Source organism: Vombatus ursinus, unplaced genomic scaffold (assembly GCF_900497805.2).
Source record: "Vombatus ursinus unplaced genomic scaffold, bare-nosed wombat genome assembly UNPS02014773.1, whole genome shotgun sequence".
Taxonomy (NCBI): domain Eukaryota; kingdom Metazoa; phylum Chordata; class Mammalia; order Diprotodontia; family Vombatidae; genus Vombatus; species Vombatus ursinus.
This window is the reverse complement of record NW_020954551.1, coordinates 43,948,822-43,972,947: the sequence shown is the minus strand read 5'-3', so window position 1 is coordinate 43,972,947 and position 24,126 is coordinate 43,948,822. Positions and strand designations below refer to the sequence as shown.

At 42.3% G+C, this 24,126-nt stretch overlaps 1 protein-coding gene and 1 long non-coding RNA gene across 4 annotated transcripts in view; one reads left to right on the top strand and one right to left on the bottom strand.

The window, feature by feature from the left end:
* Positions 1-10,798, top strand: part of EFCC1 (EF-hand and coiled-coil domain containing 1) — a 79,687-nt gene extending 68,889 nt beyond the window's left edge. Inside the window, exons 6-8 of one of the 3 annotated variants that reach the window (XM_027863842.1) lie at positions 4,614-4,772; positions 5,621-5,690; positions 8,860-10,798. In XM_027863842.1, coding sequence (XP_027719643.1) covers positions 4,614-4,772; positions 5,621-5,690; positions 8,860-8,993 — 363 coding nt within the window. In that variant the 3' untranslated portion in view covers positions 8,994-10,798. Of the gene's footprint in view, positions 1-4,613; positions 4,773-5,620; positions 5,707-8,859 lie in introns of all 3 variants that reach the window. The other 2 variants (XM_027863843.1, XM_027863844.1) reach the window with 2 other exon arrangements.
* A 6,833-nt stretch (positions 10,799-17,631) lies between these two features.
* The window catches only part of LOC114044410, a 38,267-nt gene continuing 31,772 nt past the window's right edge, over positions 17,632-24,126 (bottom strand). Inside the window, exon 4 of the long non-coding RNA XR_003569235.1 lies at positions 17,632-17,884. This is a non-coding gene — a long non-coding RNA (uncharacterized LOC114044410). The remainder of the gene's footprint in view (positions 17,885-24,126) is intronic.

Sequence of the window (24,126 nt, the reverse complement as noted above, 5' to 3'; positions counted from 1 at the left end):
ACATGACTGAAAACCACTGAACAACAACAACAAAATAAATACAAGATGATCTGAGGAGGGAGTGAGCATTGATGAAGGCGAGGGGGTGGGGGGCTTCACAGAGGAGGAGTACCTGAGCCTAATCTCGAAGGAAGCTAGAGGTGAGAAAGGAGTACATTCCAGACATATGGAAAGCCCCGGTGAAGACACACAGATAGGAGATGGCACATGGACTTCAGAGAACAGTTAGAAGGGTGCTTTCGGGGACAGCTAGGTGGTGCAGTGGATAGAGCACCGGCCCTGAAGTCAGGAGGACCTGAGTTCAAATCGGGCCTCAGTCCAAACACTTGACACTTACTAGTTGTGTGACCCTGGGCAAGTCACTTAACCCCAATTGTCTAAAAAAAAAAAAAAATGAAGGGTGCTTTGGCCTGATCATAGAGTATGGGAAGGGAAGTGATGTGAACCAGGTATGACATGAGAGCCCGGATATGCAAAGCTCAAAATGTCATTTTAAAGAGTTTGTGTTTTATCCTAAAGGTAACAGAGAACAACAATGTCAGGGGATGGATCAGTGCTTAGGAATGTTAATTTGGCAGCTGGATTTGTTGTTGTTTGGTCATTTTAATTGTTTCTGACTCTCTGACCCTATTTGGGGTTTTCTTGGCAAAGATACTGGAGGGGTTTGCCATTTCCTTCTCCAGCTCATTTTACAGATGAGGAAACTGAGGCAAACACAGTGAAGCAACTTGTCCAGGGTCACACAGATAGTAATTGTGTCAGAGGCCAGATTTGAACTCAGGTCTTCCTGACTCAAAGCCCAGCATCCTGTCCACTGTGCCATTGGCAGCTGGGTAGAAGTGATATAAAAACTAAATGTTTTATCAACAAAAATTATTTATTCACAGTCTATCAAGACAAAATTTTAATACAGTTTTTAAAAAGAAAAGTGGACAAAGAGGAGAATAGATAGAAGTCATATGATTGCATGAGGGCAGAGCGGAGAGACTAGAGCAAGGGTGGGGAACCTGTGGCCCTCTAGGTCCTCAAGTGCAGCCCTTTGACTGAATCTAAACTTGAAGTTTGGAGGCCGCAGGTTCCCCACCTCTAGACCAGAGGCAAGAAGACCAGTTAGAAGGCCATCACAGTAGTCTAGGTGAGAGGCGATGAGATCTTTAACTAGGATAGGAGATGTGTGAACAGACTGAATGATGACACAGTTGCCTTGACCAAGGTGTATAAAAATATGAGTGTAGAATTTCGGAACTCAAAATTAAAAAAAACAAATGTTAAAAATTGTTTTACATGCAATTAGAAAAAAATAAAATATCTTTTTTTAAAATGTGAGTTGTTCTGGAGCTGTGGCCAGGGCATTGCCTTCTTAGAAGAGTCTCAAGGTCTTTTCCAAACAGAATTACATTTTCACACATGGTGGACAGTTGCTGCATTCCATAATGGCCTTAGAGCAAGGCACCTGGGTGCTGAGGGCCTTCTCTTCTCTAATGTGACGCATAACATCCAGGCCACAAAACTCAAGGAGACCCAGCTATTGAGGGCAGTGTTAGGGCTAGGAGCTGGGCTCCCTCTTCCTCTTGTCCTTGAGGTAGCTGTATGCTGTCTAAGAAGGAGATGTGTGTGGCAGGGAGAGCATCCAGAAGCTAAGAGCATGGCAGGTGGTGGTGGGCAAGCAGCAGTCTGGGAAACAGACTGGCCCGTCATAAATTACAAGAGGTGCAATGAGATGTATAGGGGATAGAGGAAGAGATGGAATATTGTTAGAGTAAGAGACGGCCAAATCGAAAGAAAGAAGACTCAGTGACCAGAGTAAGGTTCAGTTCAGCTCCAGAAGGTGGATAGGACATTGTACTAGGTGGCTTCAGGGACCTGGATGCTAGTCTTTGTTCTGACACTTGCTAGTCATGTGACCTTGGCCACATAGCCTGTGTGAGCCTCAGTATTCTTATTTGTAGAATGGGGATAACAATATGCACATTCTCTCCTTAGAATATGGTTGTGTGACTCAAATGAGGTATTGTCCGTAAAGTGCTTTGTAACCCTTTGAGCTACTGTCTGGCATAGTTGAAAGAGCACTGAATCTGAAAATCTGGAGACCCGGATCCCCTCTCCATAACTTGTACTTACTAGCTGTGTGACCACTGACAAGTCGCTTAACCACTCTGTGCCACTGGCTTGGACTGAATGATCTCTGAGGCCCCTTCCATCTCTAAATTTCTAAAATTCCATCTCTAAATCTTTTCTCATCTTCACTCCTCTCTAGGCGACATGACAGGTGAAAGAATAGTTGGATTTAGCGTCTAAGGACCTGGGTTCAAGTCCTGGTTCACTCCCTCATTTTGTATATGACCTTGAGCGAATCACTTAACCCTTCTAGGTCTCAGTTTCTTCATCTGTAAAATGAGAGATTTAGAGTAGATCAGGGGTTTTCAAAGCATGGTCTAGGGACCACTGTCCTCAAGATCGTTTCAGATCTGCAAGGTCAAAACTATTTTCATAATAATACTAAGATGTTTTCATTTGATTATGGTAAATATCAATTGATACATCCCACTAAACAAAAGCTCTTTGGGGCTCTCAACAATTTTTAAGAGTGTAAGGGAAGAGGGGCAGCTAGGTGGCACAGTGGCTAGAGCTCTGGCCTTAGAGTCAGGAGGACCTGAGTTCAAATCCAGTCTCAAACACTTGACACTTACTAGCTGTGTGACCTTGGGCATGTCACTTAACCCCAATCGCCTCACCAAAAAACCAAAAAAAAAAAAAAAAGAGTGTAAGGGAACAAAAAGTTTGAGAACTGTTCGCCTCAATGATGTCTGAAGTCCCTTCAAGTTTTAAATAGATGATCTGAATATCATCTCTCTGTCTCAATTTTTTTTAAATTGCAATTTCTTTCTTTCAATTAACAAAAATTTATTTTCTCTCCCTTGCCACCATAAAAAACCACCTTCATAAGAAATACACAGTCAAGCAAGATAATGTGTCCTAAAAATATATGTCTCATTCTTAAGCCTCAATTTCCTCATCTCTAAAATGAGGATAATAATCCAACACTAAAGGGTTGATGTAAGAAAAATACATAAACCTTAAAATACTATAAAAATGTGAGCTACTGCTGCTTTTTTTAACCACATTTTTCATTAATATAGGTAGTTTCCCATGAGGAACACCCCCCCACTCCCCCCCCCACCCCAACCCTGCCAATGTGTCTCGGTTTCTGGTCTTGGAGAATTGCCTGGCATATTGGGAGGTCAGGTGACTTGCCACACAGCCAGTATGAGGCAGAGATTGGACAAAGGCATTCAAAAGCCAGCTTTCTTCCCCTTGCCTCCATATAGAAACCTTATAGAGAGCCCTAAAGCCCTATCCAACTGTAAGCTATAGACTATATACAATGTACAGGAAGGTGCTTTGTGAAGCACAAAGCAGTATGCCAGCGGTTAGGGATTATCTGACAATGGGAAGGTAGGCATCTGATGGCTCAGGGGCCCCCCAAGAAGGGGCATGTTTGAAGTCTTCCTTTCAGCCCACATGCCTCTGTTTTCTTTCTTCTTTAGTTTCCCATCCCTCCCCTTTCTTCTTGGCTCCCTGGCTTCTATTCACTGAACAAAGTAAATCCTTTGGTGATAACTTGCCCTCTCGGGCTGTCATCCTCAAGTGGTAAAAAAAAAAAAAAAGAAGTCTTTTCTATCTGCTCAAGTCACTCTTCTTTTCTCTTTTCCTCTGGGTGTTGTAATCTTCTCTTTAGAAACATTTAAATAATCATTCGACTGTGAAATGAACTCTCTAGTGAGGCCTGGGAGGGGAATGAAAACCACAGCTCCCAAAAAATAGTGTGAATTAATGGTGTGGACATGGGATTGCAAGGTCAGGGCCTCAGAGGAGGACCTATTGGTTCCCTAGGAAGGAAAATGAGAAAGGAACCAATTTTTGCCTGGGAACCTAAGAGGAGAGAAGAGAAACCAGAGGAGAGGACCGTTGATAAGCTCTTAGAGCTAGAAGAGATCTCAGAGGCCATCCTAGTCCAGACCCTTTATTTCATAGGTGAGGAAACTGAGGGCCAAGGAAGCCAAACAATTTTCCCATGGCCACCTAGGTAGAAAGTAGCAGAACTAGGATTCGAACCCAGGTCATTTGATCTCAAACCAGCATTCCCTCAGGTTACAGACTATGTTTCCAATGTGGTTCAAAAAAATTCCAAAAAGCTATTTGGTATAATGGAATAATGAGCCCTGTGCCAGGAGACCTCGGTTCTAGTACCAATTGTGCCACTAACTTTATAGGTTCCCCTAGGCAGGTCATTTCCCCTTTACACCTGAGTTTCTTCATCTATAAAATAGGAATCCCAATTTCTTCCCTCCTACCTTCCCTCTCTACCAAAGAGCTGTTGAGAGGTTTAGATGTGATCATAGAGCTCTGAAAAATATTCTTGTAGCCCCCATCTAAGCTTTCAGTATCCTTATCCCAACACCCCCTATTACAGTAAATCAGTCACCCCACCCTCACAGTAACAAGCCTCAAGTGTCCACCAGCTCAGAGAGATGACAGCACCTCCTGAGAGGGGTGAAATGAATTGGATTGCTGGACAGCTCCAGTGCTGAATTTCTTCTGTCTCTGGCCAGGTGAAGGAGCCACTTCTCAGTGAAATTCAGCAGAAGGCTGAGGAGAGTGAGCTGCTGAAGATGGAGTTACAGATGCTTGAGACAGAGCGAGTTCGGCTCTCCCTGGTAGAAGAAAAGCTGATGGATGTCCTTCAGCTTCTCCAGAGGCTTCGGGATTTGGTATGCCAACACAACATGGCTCTTTCTGCCACCATCACCTACTTAGAACAGAGTCTCTCATTCAATCCCCACTGGAGACAGCATATAGTCTGTTGGAAAGAGACTCAGAGGGGCAGCTAGGTGGTGCAGTGGATAGAGCACCGGCCCTGAAGTCAGGAGGACCTGAGTTCAAATCCGGCCTCAGACCAAACACTTGACACTTACTGGCTGTGTGACCCTGGGCAAGTCACTTAACCCCAATTGCCTAAAAAAAAAAAAAAAGGAAAAGAAAAAAAAGAGACTCAGACCTAGCTCATTTTCACCTATTCAGTCATTCATTGTGTATTGGAGGTAGCATGGTGATACTGTTAGAAGAGCACTAGACTTGGTGGTAGAGCTGGGATCAGAACTGAGGGCTCCTGCCTGCTAGTCCCACCATTCTTTCCACTACCCCGGAGATGTACATTTGAATGTGAGTATGGAGTCCACATGGGTCTCTGATTACTCCTATTGCTGCCAGAGACCTTATTTCATTGGCCCACTTCAAGAAAAAGCTGGGCCATTTGCTGGCAGTGTTATAGAGGGTTTTGGTCAGCTCTTCATTGGACTAGATGATTTCTAAGGTCCTACCAATTCTGAGATACTGTGATTTGTAAGATCCTAGATTTGGAACTGGAACCCAACCACAGAGAAGTAAAATGCCTTGTTCATGGCCACAAAGCTAGTGTTTGTCAGAAGTAGGATCTGAACTCCAGTCTTCTGGACTCTGAACCAGCTTTCTATATAGGATACTATGCTTCTCATACTAATGATATGATGGTGACATGCTGTATAGAATGATCTATTTCATGTGTTTATTCCTTTTTAAGAACATATCAAAAAGAGTCTTGGGGAAAATGTTGCTGAACACCTTGGAATCCTGTCAGGATCCCCAACATGGTAGGAAAGCTCCTTGGTAATTAAAATCATTTCTGTACCTTATTATTCTGAAATAAGTAACTAGAGGGCAAGGGTGGAGGGAGAGATGGGAACAGGGGAGATCAGTTTCTTACGATGATATGCTGGTCCTAAAAAAGAACTGCCTGAAAAATAATCCATCAACATTCAGAATCAAAGTTCAAATTAAGCCTGCAGAACAGTTTGGTTCTTAGGTGATATTAGCAAGCCAGAGGCTTACCTGCTCTTCTTCCTAGCATGACAGCTAGGTCCCCACGGAGCTGTAACAAGCACTGGAGTTTTCAATTACAAAATATACCCTGAATTTAAGGCAAGAAGTGGAGGGGGGATGGGGACCAGGGACTTGGGGTGTCTTTTCAGTCGCCCTCCAATTTTGCCAAATGCCCTTATCTCCTTTCCCAAACCTTCCCCCAAGCTTCTAACCTTTACCCTGCCCCCCATTCCAAGACTCCAGGTAAAAGTTTCCCTACATTCAGTATCTTAACATCAAAAACTGCTTAACTAGCCAAAGTCCTCATATGCTACTGTCCTGGAGCATTGGAGACAGAGAGAGAGGGAGAGAGAGAGCGCAACCAATTCATGATGGAAGCCTGGACCATGCTGAGAATGCATAGGTTCATTACACTTGTACCCACTATCCAGGTTCCCATAGGATGTCTGGCTTCCCACAGCACTGATGTTGAAAGGAAAGAACCTATATGGCTATAGAATCCTAGAAGAGAGCCATAGAATGCCATAGCTAGAAGGGATCTTTGGTCCCAGCCCCTCATAGACATGTATGGTGTTTCCTCATATCAGATGGAAAGCTTTTCCCATAGATCATCTCTGAGCTTTCATTTTTTTAAATCCCTCTTTTTTGTTGTTGTGGCTACCTAAAATACTAAGTAAATGAAATAACTTAAGTGGTAGCCATTGTTTTCATCCTAAACCTTCCAGAGCCTCGGAAGGCAGCACAGCACAAAGGATAGTGTGCTGGATTTAGAGACAAGAGGAACTCAGATCAAATCCTGCCTCAGACCCTTAATAGCTATGTGACACTGGGCAAGTCATTTAACTCCTCTGAACCTCAGTTTCCTCATCTGAAAACTGAGGCAATTGGCTAGATGAGGAGCTCTTCACCTTTTTTTGCATCACAGACCCTTTTGGCTATCTGTTGAAACTAAAGACTGCTTTTCACAATAATGTACCAAGTGAATAAAATAAAATACATAGGATTACAAAAGAAACCCATTATATAGAAATAGAGTTATTGGATTTTTTTTTTAAAGCAAGTTCACAGATCCCCTGAAATCTATCTGTGGAGCCCAGGTTAAAAACCCCTGGAATAGATATTGGCCTTTGAGGCCCCTTCCAAACTTTAGAGCCATGATTTTATAATCTCTGAAACAGGGGCTAACATCCTCATTCCCACCTATTTCTTATGGGTGTTTTGAGGATAGAATAAGATGAGACAGGAAAGTGCTTGGAAAGCTTAAACATTGCTCTTCAAAGAAATGAACTGGAATGAAGACTAAACTAGAATAATCTGGCGAGGGCTGGGCAAGACTTCCTTGAAAGTTCAGATTTTGAAGCTTTCTTCTATTCAGCACCCTAAATGACCTCCCTCCTGTTGTTAGTTTTGCAGAAAAAATCTGCATACAAAGGGAGGAATGGAGGAGTGCAGGAGAAGGAGGAGTCCCAGAGGAAGCCCCCGGCAGGGCAGCGGGGAATGCAGTGGGAGGTCCCAGGGAATCCAAATAAAAGAAAACAAGGGCCCCTCCTGCTGCATGGCTTCCACAGGCTAGGCATTTCCAGCCCCCCACCAAGGAAAACCTGCTGCCCCAAATCCAACCCAAATGTGGGTTTGGGATCTCGACCAAATATAGGCCCTGCCCCTTCTCAGCCAAGGCTACATGTGGTTCCTGATGGCACCAGAACTAAGAGAATCTCCCACTGTTCTCTAAGCTGCTTTTGGCCAGAAGCGGCTGGCAGATCTGCTTTGGCAGCAGCTGGAGGCTCTGGGGGGCGGGAGACAGGGCAGGGCGGGGAGTGCTCTGAGACAGGGAACCCGAATCCTGCTTGGGGCTAAGCTCACTCCAGCCTGGAAGACAAACAGAAAACAGCCCCAGGAGGCTCAGAGGCATTTTCCAAAGTGCCAAAACCTATGCAGTCTCCTCCTCTCCCCCCCAGGCTCACCCTGAATCTCAACCTTTCCAAATTCCCCATCTTTTCAAAACATACGTTCATTGAGGACCGCGTTCTATGCTAGGGATCATGAGAGATATAAAAATGAACAATTCAGTTCAACCTACATTTATTATAAACACCAGTCCTGTACAAGACACGAAGACATTGTTCCAGTCTTTGTGGAGTTTACAATTCAGCTAGGGATTGTATGTTTTGAAAATATTCATATGACATATAATAACAATACATTAATATAAGACAGAATGCTAGCTGTGGGACCCTGGGCGAGTCACTTAACCCCGATTGCCTCACCAAAAAAAGCCTATATATACAAGCTTTTTATATTATATATTTATATAATATACATATAAGAATGTGATCAGCATTATATAAGACTGGGCCAGTGCAAAAGCCTCCTAAATCATCTCCAATCTACCCTCCAATCCAAAGTGATTTTCCCAAGTCAATGAGTATGACCATGTTCCCCACTGCCTCAATAAATTCCAGTGGCTTCCTATTACCTCCGGGACCAAATGTAAAGTCCTCTAGCATTTAAAATCCTTCCAACCTGGCTCCTGCTTAGTTCTTAGCCTTATCATGATTTATTCTCCACTGCACACACTAGAGCCCAGCCAAATTAGCCTCGCTATTGCTCACGCACGGCACTCCATCTCCTGTCTCCCTGGGATGAGTGTCCTCCTCCCCTCCACCCCCTTGACTCCCTCGGGCCTTTCTAGGATCAGCCCGAGTACCACCTTCTACGTGTATTCTTACATCTGCACCTGTTGTCTCCCTTCGCTAGAGTCCTCTAAAACAGAAATTGTTTAACTTCTGTCTTCGTATCACAGGTGCCTGATAGAGTTGCTGCTTAATAAATGCTTGTGGGTTGATGGATTGGGGCAGGGAGGGGGCTCTTACCCCAAAGGTTTGCCGGCCTCAGCCCTGAAGTCATGCTGTGCTTTTGCCTCCTGGTTCTCCCCTACAGAGAAGGCCCACACCTTCGAAGTCCTAGATGCCTTGTACCGGACACTGGCTAGCTGCGAGCTCCTGCAGAAACAGCCTTTGGAGCAGGCCCAGGTACCCCAGGCTCTCGCCAACCAGCTCATCATCTCCTGTTGAGCATCGGTGTCCTTTGCAGCTCTGAAGAAACCCCCGCCCCCAACCGGGCTCAAGATCTGCAGCCGTCAGACTGTTAAATACAAGTGGACACCTCTGCTGGACCCACCAAGTACAGAACCTCTGCCAAGGGACCCCTTGGACACTTGGCCCTGGGCCCTCCTAGGGTCTCCCATTGCTGATAAGACACCGCCCCCACCTCCCATATTATACTATGGAGGGCAAGGCTGGGCCCAGAGCTGGTCTGAGAGACTGATGGAGCCCCACGAGTCAGAGCCAACACCTGCGTGTGGTCAAGGCTGCCCTAGTCAAGACCCTCCTGCCTTGGAGAGTGTATTTCTCCCTTTGATGAAATGGTGCTTTTGGCCTTCATCTTGACCATTTTTCTTATGGGCCTTTTCTAGCTTCCTATTTATGCTGATAAATCTCAGGCTAAACCTGTCAGATTTTATCTCAGATTAAAGCGGTCAGCCCTTTCCTGACGTCCTGTACCTCCTGCAATCCCTACAGTCCCTGGAGAGTGTGGCCTTCCTCCTGCCATAAGATTCCCTCTCTTCCCAGTCTGAGATCCCCTCCCCTAAAACCAGGGAAACCAGGCAACCCTCCAGGCTTTAATGAAACCCAGATGCATGCCCAGCACCACCCTAGGCACTGGAGGAGGAGGAGAGAACAAAAAATAAAAATAAAAAGATGCCCCGGCCCACAAGAAGTTTACAAGCTGCTGGCAGCCCTGGCTTCCTATGAAATAACTGGGCTCGATTATTGGCCTCAGTTAAGGGCTCGACTGTGTTACCAGCATCCAGGTGGATTTCAAAGCATTAGTGTGGACTGGAGTAGTCATGGAAGGCTCCATGGAGGAGATGGAAGGTGACTTGGCTTCAAAGGATGGGTAGGATTTAGCTAAACAAAGGCAGTAGTTTGAATGGACTTAGGAATGGCATTGAAGGTTGAGAAAATTAGCATGGGAAAGGCAGGCAGAAACAGTAAGGAGTATGATGGGACCATGAAGAGACCCGCCTGCCTGGTACAGATTCATATATTAAGATAGAAAGATGAGGACACAATGGGGGTACTCATATATAGAAGGCCTTGAATGCCAAGCAAAAGAGTTTAAACTTTATGAATAGGAAGTAGGGAGTTACGGCAGATTCTTGAGCGGGGGAATGTCATGCTGAAAACAGTTTCAGGACAATTCATATGTTGGCACCATGATAGACCCCAGAGCACACCAATAATCCAAGAGGAATGCTCTCTCAACCAAAAGTAACTCCCCTGTAGCCTTTTCAGGAAAGACGCTCCCTGTCTTTCTTGGGGTGGGAAGGGAAGGTGCCAAAAGCCAGAGCAACAGGTATGCTGTGTGGAGAGCTGAGAGCTGTTCTTGTCCAAGCCATGCCTGAAGAGCTCCAAATTCCCAGAAGAAGATGGTAAAAGAGGACTAAAAGTCAGGAGACCTGAGTGCGAATCCTGGAGCTACTAACATACTACGTAGTGAATACTTACTGAGCTTCTCTGTGTCCCTGCTCAGTGACAGAGAAGTCCAGTCAAGTCAAATGGGCCCTGCCCTCTAGGACCTTCTAGTCTAGTTAGGGGGGCAAGATACCTACACATAAGTTAAATATCAATATAGTACAGCTTAGGCTAATGAGGCAGTATAGACGAGAAGGGCAGGAGGAGAGAAAGCTCAGTGTGGGCTGAAGAGATCAGGGAAGGTTTCCTGGAGGAGGCAACACAGCTTGAACTTGGTTCTTTTTTAAAATTCTATTTTCTTCTTACTAGCTGTGTGACCCTGGGCAAGTCACTTAACCCCAATTGCCTAAAAAAAAAATCTTTTTTCTTTTTTTCGTGAGACAATTGGGGTTATGTGACTTGCCTAGGGTCACACAGCTAGTAAATGTTAGCATCTGAGGCTGTATTTGAACTCAGGTCCTCCATGACTCCAGGGCCGGTGCTCTATCCACTGCACCACCTGGAGCTTAGTTCTTCAAAAATAAGCAAGATTCAGATAAGTTGAGAAGGAGAAGAGTGTTCCAGGTGTGTGAACAAAGGTTAAGAAACATAAAGTGGGGAAGAGCCAATGAGAAACCCAGCCTGGCCGGAGCAGAGCATACGTGTGGGTGGTGTCACAGGGAGGAGAGATTATGGCTAAAATGAAATAACAGGGAGGAAAAAAAGCAGGTGTTGCTATAGAAACACAAGGCGGCAACATCACTATGCTTATAACCAAAACATTGTCCAGTGGAGAGAATCCCAGCTCAGGAGCTGAGAGCTAACTCATGGTCTCAGCTTTGCCCCTTTCAAGCTGTGTGACCTTGGGCAAGTCACTTAACCCCAATTGACACTTTCTGAGTGTCTGTGTCCTCTACAAAAGGGAGTTGGACCCATTGACATCAAAGGTTCTTTCCAGCTCTAACATTTTGTGATTCAAAGAGATTCCAGAAGGGTCTAGAATAGCTAACAGAAAGCTCTCAGCATCCGTAGTACACATACGTGTGTGTGCATGTGTATGTGCACAGACCTCTTTAAAGGAAAGGCTGCAGAGGGTAGTAGCTGGCTGTTTCAACCTGTTTCTATCTGTATTTTCTCTCCCCAAAGGAAAGAATTAGCAGTAATTCTTCCATGTTGAATTCATTTGATTTTAAATGAATGCGAAAGTATCCTCTAAACGCTCCAAGATGCGACAGGTATTCCTCTTCCTGTGCCCTCTCTTCCCACCCATCTGCCCTCAGCCTTTTGCTGCTCAGTGGTCCTAGAAGGAACTGAGCTCTGCGGTTCCATCAGAAGAATCCAGAGTCAGTCACACTCTGCCCTTGGGGTCTGAGCAAAGTCCCACATTAAGGGATGTGCCAGGAAGAGAGAGGAGAGCTTTTGAGGAGGAATTAGATTGAGTTCCTCAACGGAGAGAGAACCCAGAGAAGTCTGACCTAACTTTTGGAGCATCAGAATCCCAGATTGGGCCCAGAAATCCACGTGAAGTGGGGCAGGGGAGATCATGGAAGTTCTCTGGCCAATTTGATCGAGCAGAGAAGGTGGTGAACTCCCTAAAGGGGTTATAGACGTGGCCCTTGGCACCTCCTAGCTAGTGGATTTCCCTGGCACAGGCTGCCCCCAAGAGAAATTGCTTGCCTTTTAGCATATCAGACCTGTGGAGGGAGCCAGCCTTCATCAGTGAAATACTGTACCTGCTGATAATACAAGGGACCCCAATGTTCAATTCAGTTCAAGTCAACAAATATTGATTAAACAGAGCACTGTTTTAGGCACTGGGGGAGATACAAAGATAAAGTCTCAGGGTGAAATTTATGTCAGGAGCATGTCAAGAGAGGCCTTGATTTGGAGCCTTTGGAGAGAGTAAGACAGTGATTGATTCTAGTGAGATGAGTCAGATAGAAATTTCCAAAGAATTTGTTGGGGTTCTGCATCTCCTCGTCTGTATATTTCGATGTTGTTATTGGTTAGTTGTTTCAGTTGTGTCCAATTCTTCGTGACCCCATTTGGGATTTTCTTGGCAGAGATACAGAAACAGTTTGTCATTCCTTCAGCTCATTTTTACACATGAGGAAACTGAGGCAAACAGGGTTAAGTGACTTGCACAGGGTCACACAGCTAGCAAGTGTCTGAGGGTGGATTTGAACTCAGAAAGATGAGTCTTCCTGATACCAGGACTGGCACTCTAACCAAAGCACCACCTAACTGCCCTTATGTGTTTATACATCAGCTAAAAAAATAACTTATTTCAGTACTTTCAAGGTTCTGAGGTACATAGTAGAGTGCAAAGCATAGATCTTAGCATCAGAGGACCTGAATTCAAATCCCACTTCTGATGCCACGTGTGTGATTTTGGTCAAATCATTTAACCTCCCCGGGCCTCATTTTCCACATCTGTAAAACGAAGGGGGTTGGTTCTGACAGAAAAGTGATAGACTTGGGGCAGCTAGGTGGCTCAGTGGATAGAGCACCGGCCCTGGAGTCAGGAGGACCTGAGTTCAAATCCAGTCTCAGACCAGACACTTGACAATTACTAACTGTGTGAGCCTGGGCAAGTCACTTAACCCCAATTGCCTTGCCAAAAAAAAAAAAAGTGATAGACTCGAGACAGAAAATGAGACAGACATTTCTGCTCAGGGCCAATGTGGTCATTTCTTTTGCTTAACTATATATATTTGTTACAAGGGGTTTGTTTTTCTTTTTCCAGTGGGAGAGGGATAAAGGTGAGAGGCGAACAAAATGCATGCTTGTGAATTAAGAAATTTAATTTTTTTTTTAAATTAAAGGGTTAGGCTAGATGGGCTCTGAGGTCCCTTCCAACTCTATATCTATGATCCCCCATGATCCAATTAAGAAGGACTAATTAAGCATCTGCTCGTGCAGGTACCATGTAGGTGTTGGGGCTAGACCTTAAATTCTACTGGCATGTTCACTTCTCCCACTGATGTAAGTCACAACCCTTTTACACTTTAGCTTATGGTCTCATGAGTTGCTGTGACCAAAGCCTTCATCTCCTAGTCAATCAATCAATCAAAAAGTATTTATTAAGTTTCAATCAGTCAGCTAGCATTTATTAAGTGCGTACTCTATGCCAAGCATTGTGCTAATCACCAGGGATTTAAAAAAAAAAAAGCAAGAGACAGTCCCTTCTCTTAAGGAGCTTACTTACAGTCTCCAGTGTCTAGACTCTGTGTGAGATGCTAGGGATATAAAGACAAAAGCCTTGCCTTCGGGTAGCTTACATTCTATCAGGTACCCAATTTGTTGATGAGACTCTGAACTTAGTTACCGAGGTCTTATTCAGATCATAGACATACTGTCTTAAGTACAGTATTGACAGAGTGGAATTAAAACTCTTCCAACTTATGGAATTATACAAGAATTTGTACTGTGCTAGGATGGCCTTTAAGAAACAAGGTCTGCTCTATCATCATCATTATTAGTGAGACTTTAGTGAAGGAAAATTACTGTATCATAAACTTGACCTAAAAAGCTAATGTGCTACACTAATTGACATTAAACATTTAATTAATCATCTTGCTGCCTTTTTAGAATTCAAGCGGGTTTCTGGGGATGATTTGGATGGCTCAGGCTCTCAAAGAATCTTCCCAGAGAAGTTTCAACTGATGCCTAGATGTTTTCTCCACAAATTTCACAGAATTGCAGATTTCAGAGTTGGAAGAGAATTCATCAACCATCTAGACCAATCCATAGCCACAAAAGAAGAGCTACAGTTCTCCTGTATCACATATTTGACCTGAAAACTCAGATGCTCCAATAATTAACACTTGATCTCTCTATAGCAGAAACATTCAAAGCAATCCTGCTGACCTCAGAGATGAGTTTAGTGGATTTGTTTAAGACCTTGGTCAAGTCATGCCTTGGTTTCTTTATTTGTAACATGAAAGGGTCAGACCAGGTCCCGTCTCTCTTCACTTTCTCTCCACGGTTCCTGCAACTTCAAACCAAGGCTATTCGGAGATCCTGTCCAGCTTTCAGTCTATGATCCTACGATCTCTACTTCCTCCAAAAGAAGTTATAGCTTTCCATTTTGCCCTCATATGTATGCAAACCATGGAATGAGTAAATATTACCACATTGAAAACTGAAATGTAGATATAACTGTCTTGAGACTATGGACCTGCTCCTCCAACATATATGCACATTGGCAGGTGGGGTTCCCAGAGCATGGATAACCTCATCTTTCCCTCAGGGTCCTAGGGGCACCCCCTAGGGGAATAGGGGTCTTCTAATGCTATTGGATTGAGCTCCTACTCAATGTGTTCCGCCCAATATCATCACCAGTGATTAGCGATCATTTTACCCTTGTATTGATACCTCCTCAATATCATCAATAAGCAATTAATATCAATTAGCTTTTATAAAGGGATATATACTGAAAAGATAAAGCAAGAACAAAAGAATAAACACATTACCCTGAATCAAGGCACACTATCCCCTCTGCCACTTTGGGCCCTGGGGAGAGTGAGTTCAACCTCAAAGTGGTTGTTACTAAAAAGTCTCTCTAGAAGTTGACTTCTGGGTGTGACACAGCCCTGGAAAATGTACTCCCCTGCCTGCAGGCAATGGCATGTTGGCCACTAAGTAGATTCACTGCTGGGCTGGCTTGCACAGGTTGTTCTTGGAGTTTTGTTTGTATTGGCTATGGCCTTCATGGCAGTCTCCCCCTCTCTACACATCTGGTGGCTCCTCCAACCCTTTGAAGGCCACAAGATCACAGCCTGGTCCACTCCATCTCAATACTCATTCCCCTAAAAGCAAAGAGGAACAAAGACACAAAGGTGTCATGTGTTTTTAGCCTTGTGTCCACCCAGGTAGGAAAGAAGATGGCGCCAGCAACCATTCTTGACTTGCTCACCACTATGAAAGGAAGACATTGTTCTGTTGTCAAAGACTTTTCTATTCACCCTCTAGTTTTAACTCAGCAGCCAATTAAAACGTTTGTCTTCACTGCACAGTTGTAATAGGATCAATATCTACCAACATTCCCCCAAAACGGTATTAGCTCATGTCTCCTCCTACCCTGATTTGAGAGAGATTAGCTTTCCCCAGGACCTTATTGGTCCATGCTTCTTTCCCCATCACCTCCAATATGGGTTAACCTCAGGTCTCCCCTATGACAGGGATTAGCTTTCCCTAAAAAGAGTCCAAACTATCCACAGGACCTAATTGACTCAACTTGCCTGACTCAGCTTCCTGGTCACCTAAGGGTGTAAAAAATCCCAGCCATGTGGAGCTTAAGCCCCTCAAACCTGGTGAGTGCCTGAAACCATGAGAATCTCCATACCCTGATCTGCTGACCAGATGCATTTCCATAAGAAGGTAAGGGAAGCCATGCATACTAAAGATAAAGAGAAGTTCCACTGGATTTTTGCTGTGTTAGGGCAAAGTAAACTTCCTTTTTATTAACTGTTCAATGACTTCCTAGTGCCTCATTTCATCCCAAAATCAAACCTGAATTAGGAGAGTCCTGGTGTTAGACACCTCACCCCCTTTAACAACAGGAATCAGAAATTAAATAGTCACAGAATGCCTATGTATGCTCTTAACTGGGATAGGACCTCTCCACTACAAGTCATCATTCACTTCCAGAAGCATGCTCACCAAGCCCCATATGGATTGATAGCAGGCAGAGCAAAACTGCTCATTCTCTGCAGATTTCCACTCCCATAAACACTAGTTCCCATCACTAATTAAATGCAAAAAATGGGGAACACCTATATGTAAATAAACTATGAAAGACCAGACAACATCTAGGACAGGAATTCTTAATTGTTTTTGTGTCATGAACCCCTTTGTCAATCTTTGGGGAAGCCTATAGACCCCTTCTCAGAATAATGTTTTTAAATGCAAAAAAAAAAAAAAATACATAGGATCACAAAGCAATCAGTACTATTGAAATAAAGATAGAATTTTTCCCATCCATGTTTAAGGATGCCCCCCCCCGAATCTATGAAATTAAGAACCAGTGGTTCCTAGTGGGTTCTAGGATAATTTGAAGGATTTGGGAAGGATAATTGTTCTGTGAAGTAATGCATGAATTAAGTTCACCTTTCTCAGATCTCAGTTTCTTCAATTGTGTGTGACAGGAATCACACTCAACTTCCTGATCACATGTTAGGTCTGATGTAAAAGAGAAATGTGCCTCAAGCCTCCATTTAGTGCCAACTCTTCCAACATACAAAGCAGGAACCAAAAAATCAGATAGTGGAACATTTAATTGAAACAAAATAGGAATGTAAGTAACAAGAAGAAATCACGAAGCAATATCATTCTCAGATTCCATACATAAATGAGTAGTCTCCCACCAACTCCCACGCATCCTTAGAAAACGAATGCCCTTTAGTAAAGAAAGGGGCTTAGCCTCAGTGCTTCCCTTCCTTTTCTTCCCTTCCCTTCCTTTCCCTTTCTATCCTTTCCGTTCCCTTCCTTTCTCTTCCTATCCTTGCCTTCCCTTCCTTCCCTTTCTTTCCTTTCCTTTCCCTTCCCTCTTCTTCCTTTCTAATCAGCCTCAAAGCTCTGCCCCAGCTTTTCTGTGCCTCAGACACAGACAAGGATGGCTCAGGCAGATGTAGGATGTCCAGAAATAGTTCTTCTCATGAAAAGGTCCTCACTCCTTACACATAGCTGAGTTAGGGCAATTAAGTTTCATTCAACTCCTTCTTGCCTTGGGGTGCAAGGCTAGCTATCCCTCACGTGGCAAGCTGGACATTCTAAGACTGAGCATAAACACACTAATGCCTTTTCATTTGATCTTTTAATTCCCTTGATTCCCTTCTGTAATTAGCTTTTTGTTGTATAAATGCCCAGACTCTTTATATGTAACATGAGAGGCTTGGAGTAGATAGATGGTCTTTAAGGTCCCTTACAAGTCTAGGAAGGGGCAGCTAGGTGGCGCCATAGTGCACAGAGCACCAGGCCTGGAGCCAGGAAGATTTCCCGAGTTCAAATGTGACCTCAGACACTTACTAGCTGTGTGACCCTGCACAAGTCACTTAACTTTGTTTCCTCATCTGTAAAATGAGCTGGAGAAGGAAATGACAAACCATTCTAGTATCACTGCCAAGAAAATCTCAAATAGAAATATGGAGAGACAAATTAACTTTGTTGTTCAGTCATGTCTGACTCTTCATGACCACATTTCAGGTTTTCTTGAACTATATCCACTGCACCTGAACTATATCCACTGCACCACGCAGCTGCCCATCAAAGTCTCTTACCCGTATCCAAATCCAGTGCCTTTTGCCTTCCTCTCCTGACAGTAGACTGGGCAGATCATCTTTTCAGTCCTACGGCCGCTATCAGAGCGTGGACACAGGCCTCCAGTCTCCTGCCATAGCTGGATAAATTTTACAAGACTGGGCCAAGTCGCCGTAAGAGCTCTGACCCTGTGAAAATGCCAAGGCAAGTACAATTTATTTCTTCCTTCAGCCCTCCACGTCCTGACTCAAAAACTGCAGTAAATGTACATGCATTCACACCCAGAGGCCACACAGGGCCATCAATCATAAAAGTTTTAAACTGTTCCTTTTTTCCCCAGGAACTGAACATTCAATTCTAGTTCTCTTAATTCAGGATACCGGCCCCTATTACCTCTCAGTTCCAATTTCAGATTTCAAACGAGAAAAAGTCACTATCACCTCTCTAGTTTGGGGGTTTCAAACAACCAATCCATCACCAAGTACTTATCAAGTGCCTATTTTGTGCTGGGCACTGTGCTAAACACTAGGGATGACAAAGACAAAAGTGAAGCATTCCTTGCCCTCAGGAAGCTTATATTTTAATAGTGAGAGACATGTGCATGCATTGGTGTATATGAGATACGTGCAAAGTAGATACAAGGTAACCTAGAAAGAAAGGCACTGGGAGATTGGCGGAGACAAGGAGAGGCCTGCAGAAGATGGCACTTGAGTTGAGTCTTAACAGGGAAGCAGGAATTCCAAGAGGGAGAGAATTCCAGGCATGCCGGACAGCCAGAATATACAGAGGGGAGATGAAGCGTCACATGTGAGGAACAGCATGTAAAGCCAAATGGGGGGGCCATCAAGTACAAGGTGAGAAGTAATATGTCACTCATCCACGGCTCCTCAAGGCTCCTCCTGGGGCCTCGATTTGGAGGAGGCGTCCAAACTAGCTTTCATTCCCCTCAGCCCTGTCCTTAACTTCAGATCATGGCCTTGTATCTGATCCCTTCATCCCTCACTGAACCCCAGCCTTTTCAGCCTCCATTAAAATGTAAGCTCCTTAAGGGAAGGGACTGTCTTTTGTTTTGCTTATATGTATATCCCCTGTGTTTTTCACAGTGCACGGCACACAGAGAGTGCTTAATAAATGTCATGTTGTGTTGTGTTTTGTTCAATCATTTCCAGTCCTGTCTAACTCTTCATGACCTTCTCCAGCTCATTTTACCGATGAAGAAACTGAGGCAAGCAGGGTCACGTGACTTGCCCTTCCTTCTAGGTTACCTTGAATCTACTTTGTATCTCGTATACAACTATGCACGCATATGTTGTCTCCCACTATTAAAATGTAGAGAGGACAGATTTGAACCCAGGTCTTTCTGACTCCAGGCCCAGCGTTCTATCCGCTGCGCCACCTAGCTGCCCCAGTGCTTAATAAACATTTGTTTCAAATGTGGAAAAACAGAAATATGAAATGCATTTTTTCACCGACCACAACGCAATCAAAATTACAGTCAATAAAGAGTCTTTGAAGAAAAGATTAAAAATTATTGGAAACTAAATAACTCTAAAGAATGGTGAGTCAAAGAACAAATCATAGAAACAATCAACAATTTCATTAAAGGTAACAACAACAACGAGACAACACATAAAAATTTGTGGGATACAGCCAAAGCAGTACTCAGGGGAAATGTATATCTCTAAAAACATATCAATAAAAGAGAAAAAAGAGGAGGTCAATGGATTGGACATGCAGCTAAAAAAAAACAAAAAAAAAAGGAAAACCAATAACAAATTAAAAAACCCCGAGTTAAATATCAAAATAGGAATCCTGAAAATCAAAAGAGCTCAACAACATTGAAAGCTTTTCTTTTTAATGAAATAAATAAAAGTAGGAGCCAAGTTTTTTAAAAATAATAATAAAATAAATAATCCATTAGCTCATTTGATTTTTTTAAAGATAAAAGCCAAATTACCTGTATCAAAAATTAAAAAAGGTGAATTCACAAACCAATGAAGAAGAAATAAAGGCAATTATTAGGAGCTATTTTGCCAACTATACTCCAGTTAAACTGAGAGTCTAAATTAAATGGATGAATATTTACAAAATTGTTATTTTCCAGATTAACAGAACAGGAAATCAAATACTTAAATAATCTTTCTTAGAAAAAGAAATTGCACAAGCCATAAATGAACTACCAAAAGGGGAAAAAAACAGATTTACAAGTGAATTCTACCAAACATTTAAAGAACAATTAATTCCAATATTATATAAACTATTTGAAAAACAGGTAGAGAAGGGGTCCTACCAAATTCCTTCTATGACATAAATAAGGTCTTGATACTTAAAACCAAGATCAATTTTATTAATGAATATTGATGCAAACATTTTAAATAAAATATATTAAGGAGATTGCAGCAATATATCACAAAGAACCTACACTATCGCCAGAGGGCATTTATACCAGGAATATAGGACTGGTTCAATATCAGGAAAACTATGAACATAACTGACCACATTAATAACAAAAACAATAAAAAATCATATGATTATTTCAATCAATGCAGAAAAAGCTTTTGACAAAATACAACACCCATTCCTGTTAAAAACACTTGAGAGCATAGGAATTAATAGAGCTTTCCTTAAAATGATAAGCAGTATCTATCTCAAACTAAAAGCCAGTATTATCTATAATGGGGACAACCTAGAAGCCTTTCCAGTAAGATCAGGAATAAAGCGATCTTCATTCCCCTTGACCTCTCTGCAGTCTTTGACACTCTTGATCACTTTCTCCTCCTTAATACTCTCTTCTCTCAAGGTTTTCACCACACCATTCTCCTGATTCTCCTCCCACCTATCCGACCACTCCTCCTCTGTCTCCTTTACTGGGTCCTCCTCCAGATCACACCTTCTAACCAAAGGTGTCTCTCACAGTTCTGTGCTGCATCCTCTTGTCTTCTTCCTCTATACTACTTTGCTAGGTGATCTCATCAGTTCCCATGGATCTAATAAGCATCTCTATACTGATGATTCTCAAATCTACCTTTCCTGCCCAACCTCTCTTCTGACCTCCAATCTCCGACTGCCTTTCAGACATCTTTAACTGGATGTTCAGTAGACATCTTAAACTCAATATGTCCAAAACCAAACTCGTTATCTTTTCCCTAAACCCTCCCCCCTACTTACCTTCCCTATTAAAGGGCAACACCATCCCTCCAGCCTCTCTGGCTCACAATCTAGGAGTCGTCCTGGACTCCTCAATATCTCTGACTGCCCCTCTCCCCCCCATATCCAAGCTGTTGCCAAGACCTGTTGATTTTACCTTTGCATCATATTTCAAATATGCCCCTTCCCTTCTCTGACACTGCCACCACCTTAGTGCAGGTCCCTATCACCTCATACCTGTATCATTGCAGTAGCTAGTGGGTCTGCTTGCCTCAAATCTCTCCCCACTCCAGTCTATTCTCCATGCAGCCACTAAAGGGATTTTCCTAAAGTTCAGGTCCAACCATGGACCCACCACTACTCTATAAACTCCAGTGGCTTCCTATCACCTCTAGGATCAAATACAAAATGCTCTGTTTGATATTCAAAGCCCTTCATAACCAGGAACCCTCCTGCCTTTCCAGTCTTCTTACACCTCATATGTACTCTTCCATCCAGTGACATTGGTTTCCTGCCTGTTCCATGAACAGACATTCCTTCTCTTGGCTCCAGGCATTTTCTCTAGTTGTCCCCCATGCCTGGATCACTCTCCCTCTTCCACTCCAATGACCTCACTAGCTTTCTTTAAGTCCCAACCAAAATCCTATCTTTTACTGGAAGCCTTCCTCAACCTCTCTTAATTCCAGTGCCTTCCCTCTATTAATTATTTCCTATTTATCCTGTGCATAGTTTGCTTTGTATATATATATAGTTTCTTCCATTAGATTGTAAGCTCCTTGAGGGCAGACGCTGTCTTTTGTCTCCTTCTGTATCCCCAGCACTTAGCACAGTGCCTGACATGTGGCAGGCACTTAATAAATGTTTATTGATTTATCATCACCATTACTATTTAATATTGTCCTAGGAATACTAGCTATAGCAATAAGACAAAAAAAATTAAAGAAATAAGCATAGGCAAAGAGGAAAGAAAACTATCACTTTTTTGTAGATAATACAAAGGTTTACATAAAGAACCCAGAGAGTTATGGGGCAGCTAGGTGATGCAGTGGATAGAGCAGCAGCCCTGGATTCAGGAGGACCTGAGTTCAAATCCGGCCTCAGACACATTAACACTTACTAGCTGTGTGACCCTGGGCAAGTCACTTAACCCCATTGCCTAGCCCAAAAAAAAAAAAAAACCTAGAGAGTAAACTAAAAAACTAATTAAAACAATCAATCAATAAACATTTAAGTACCTACTATATGCTAAGCACTTAAGATACAACAAGAAGCAAAAGACAGTCCCTGATCTCAAAGATTCCACAATCTAATGAGGAAGAAAACAAACAAATATATACAAACAATTAACAACTTCAGCAAAGTTGAGGATATAAAATAAACCCACACATATCCGCATTTCTGCATATTACTACCAAAATCCAGCAGGAGAAAGAAAAATTCCATTTAAAAAATAACTAAACAATATAAAATACTTCCAAAACACACAGAAACTATGTGAACACAATTACAAAGCACCCTCTATGTAAATAAAGCCAGATCTAAACAAGAAATATTAAAAGAAATCTTAATTGTTCATGAGTAGACTGAACCAATAGAATAGAAATGAAAACACTAATTAATTTACTTATTCAGTGCCATACCAATCAAGCTATGAAAGGACTACCTTATAGAGCTAAGAAAAAATAATAACAAGCCATGTTGTGCAGTGACTAACGTTGATGGATTTAGCCCTTCTCAGCAATGCAAGGATCTAAGACATCTCCAAAGGTCTCATGATGGAAAATGCTATCCACATCCAAGGAAAGAACTATGGAGTTTGAATGCAGATCGAAGCATACTATTTGCTATTTTTTTTCCTTCTGTTTTGTTTTGCTTCCTCTTTCTGGTGGTTTCCTCCTATTGATTCTAATTCTTACTTACAACATCACTAATGTGAAAATATGTTTAAAAGGAATGTATATGTATAGCCTATATCAGATTGCATGATATCTTGGGGAGAGAGGTGGGGAAGGAGGTGAAGAAAAATTTAAAACTCAAAAGTTTATGAAAGTGATTATTGATAAATCAAAATAAATTAATAAAAATTTCAGAAAAGAAAAAATAATAACAAAATTTATCTGGAGGAACAAAAGGTCAAGAATATCAGGGGAATTAATGGGAAAAAAAAAACTGGGAAGGAAGAGAGCCTAGCAACACCTGATCTCAAACTATACTACAAAGCCATATTCATTAAAAACAATGTGGTATTAGGTAAGAAATAGAGATTGATCAGTGGAATAGATTAGGTACATAATATATAGAAGCAAATGAGCACAGTGGTCTAGTATTTGATAAACCTCAAGATCCCAGCTATTGGGGCAAGAACTCATTATTCAAAAAAAGTTGTTGGGAAAACTGGAAAGCAATCTGGCAGAAACTAAGTATAGATCAACATCTCACACCATATATACCAAGATAAGCTCATATATATACTATATATATGCACATATACATATATCAAGATAAGCTCAAAATGAGTACATGATTTAGACACAAATATACGTATATATATTTATGCACTCTGACACACCTGATCTATCCATCATATCTCTTTATTTATCCTGGAAGAAAAAGGTATATATGTGTGAGTGTGTATATATATATATATATATGTATGCCAAGATAAGCTCAAAATGGGTATATGATTTAGACATAAAGTGTGATATCATAAACAAATTAGAGGAGCATGAAAAATATTACTTGGCATTTTCACAGATGGGGAAGAGTTCATGACTAAACAAGAAATAGAGTAGTTCACAGGAGGTCAAATTGACAATTTTGATTATATAAAATTTAAAAGTTTTGGCAAAAACAAAACTAACGCAACTAAAATTAGAAGAGAAGCAGTGAACTGGTCCAACCATTCTGGAAACATACCCAAAAAGTTATTGAATTGTGCATACCCTTTGACCCAGAGATACTGCCACTAGATCTAAGAAAGAAAAAAAAAGACCTATATGTTCAAAAATATTTATAGCAACTCTTTTTGTGGTAGCAAAGAATTAGAAATTGAAGGAATATGTCAATTGGGGAATGACTGAACAAGTTATGATATATGAATGTGATGGAACACTATTGTGCTATAAGAATTGATGAAGAGGATGGTTTCAGAGAATCTTGGGAAGATTTGAATAAAATGATGCAAAGTGAAGGGAGCAGAACCAGGAGAACAATTTATACAGAAGCAACAAATGTCATCAAGTCAAACAATTTTGAAAGACTTAGAAACTGATCAACATGACCA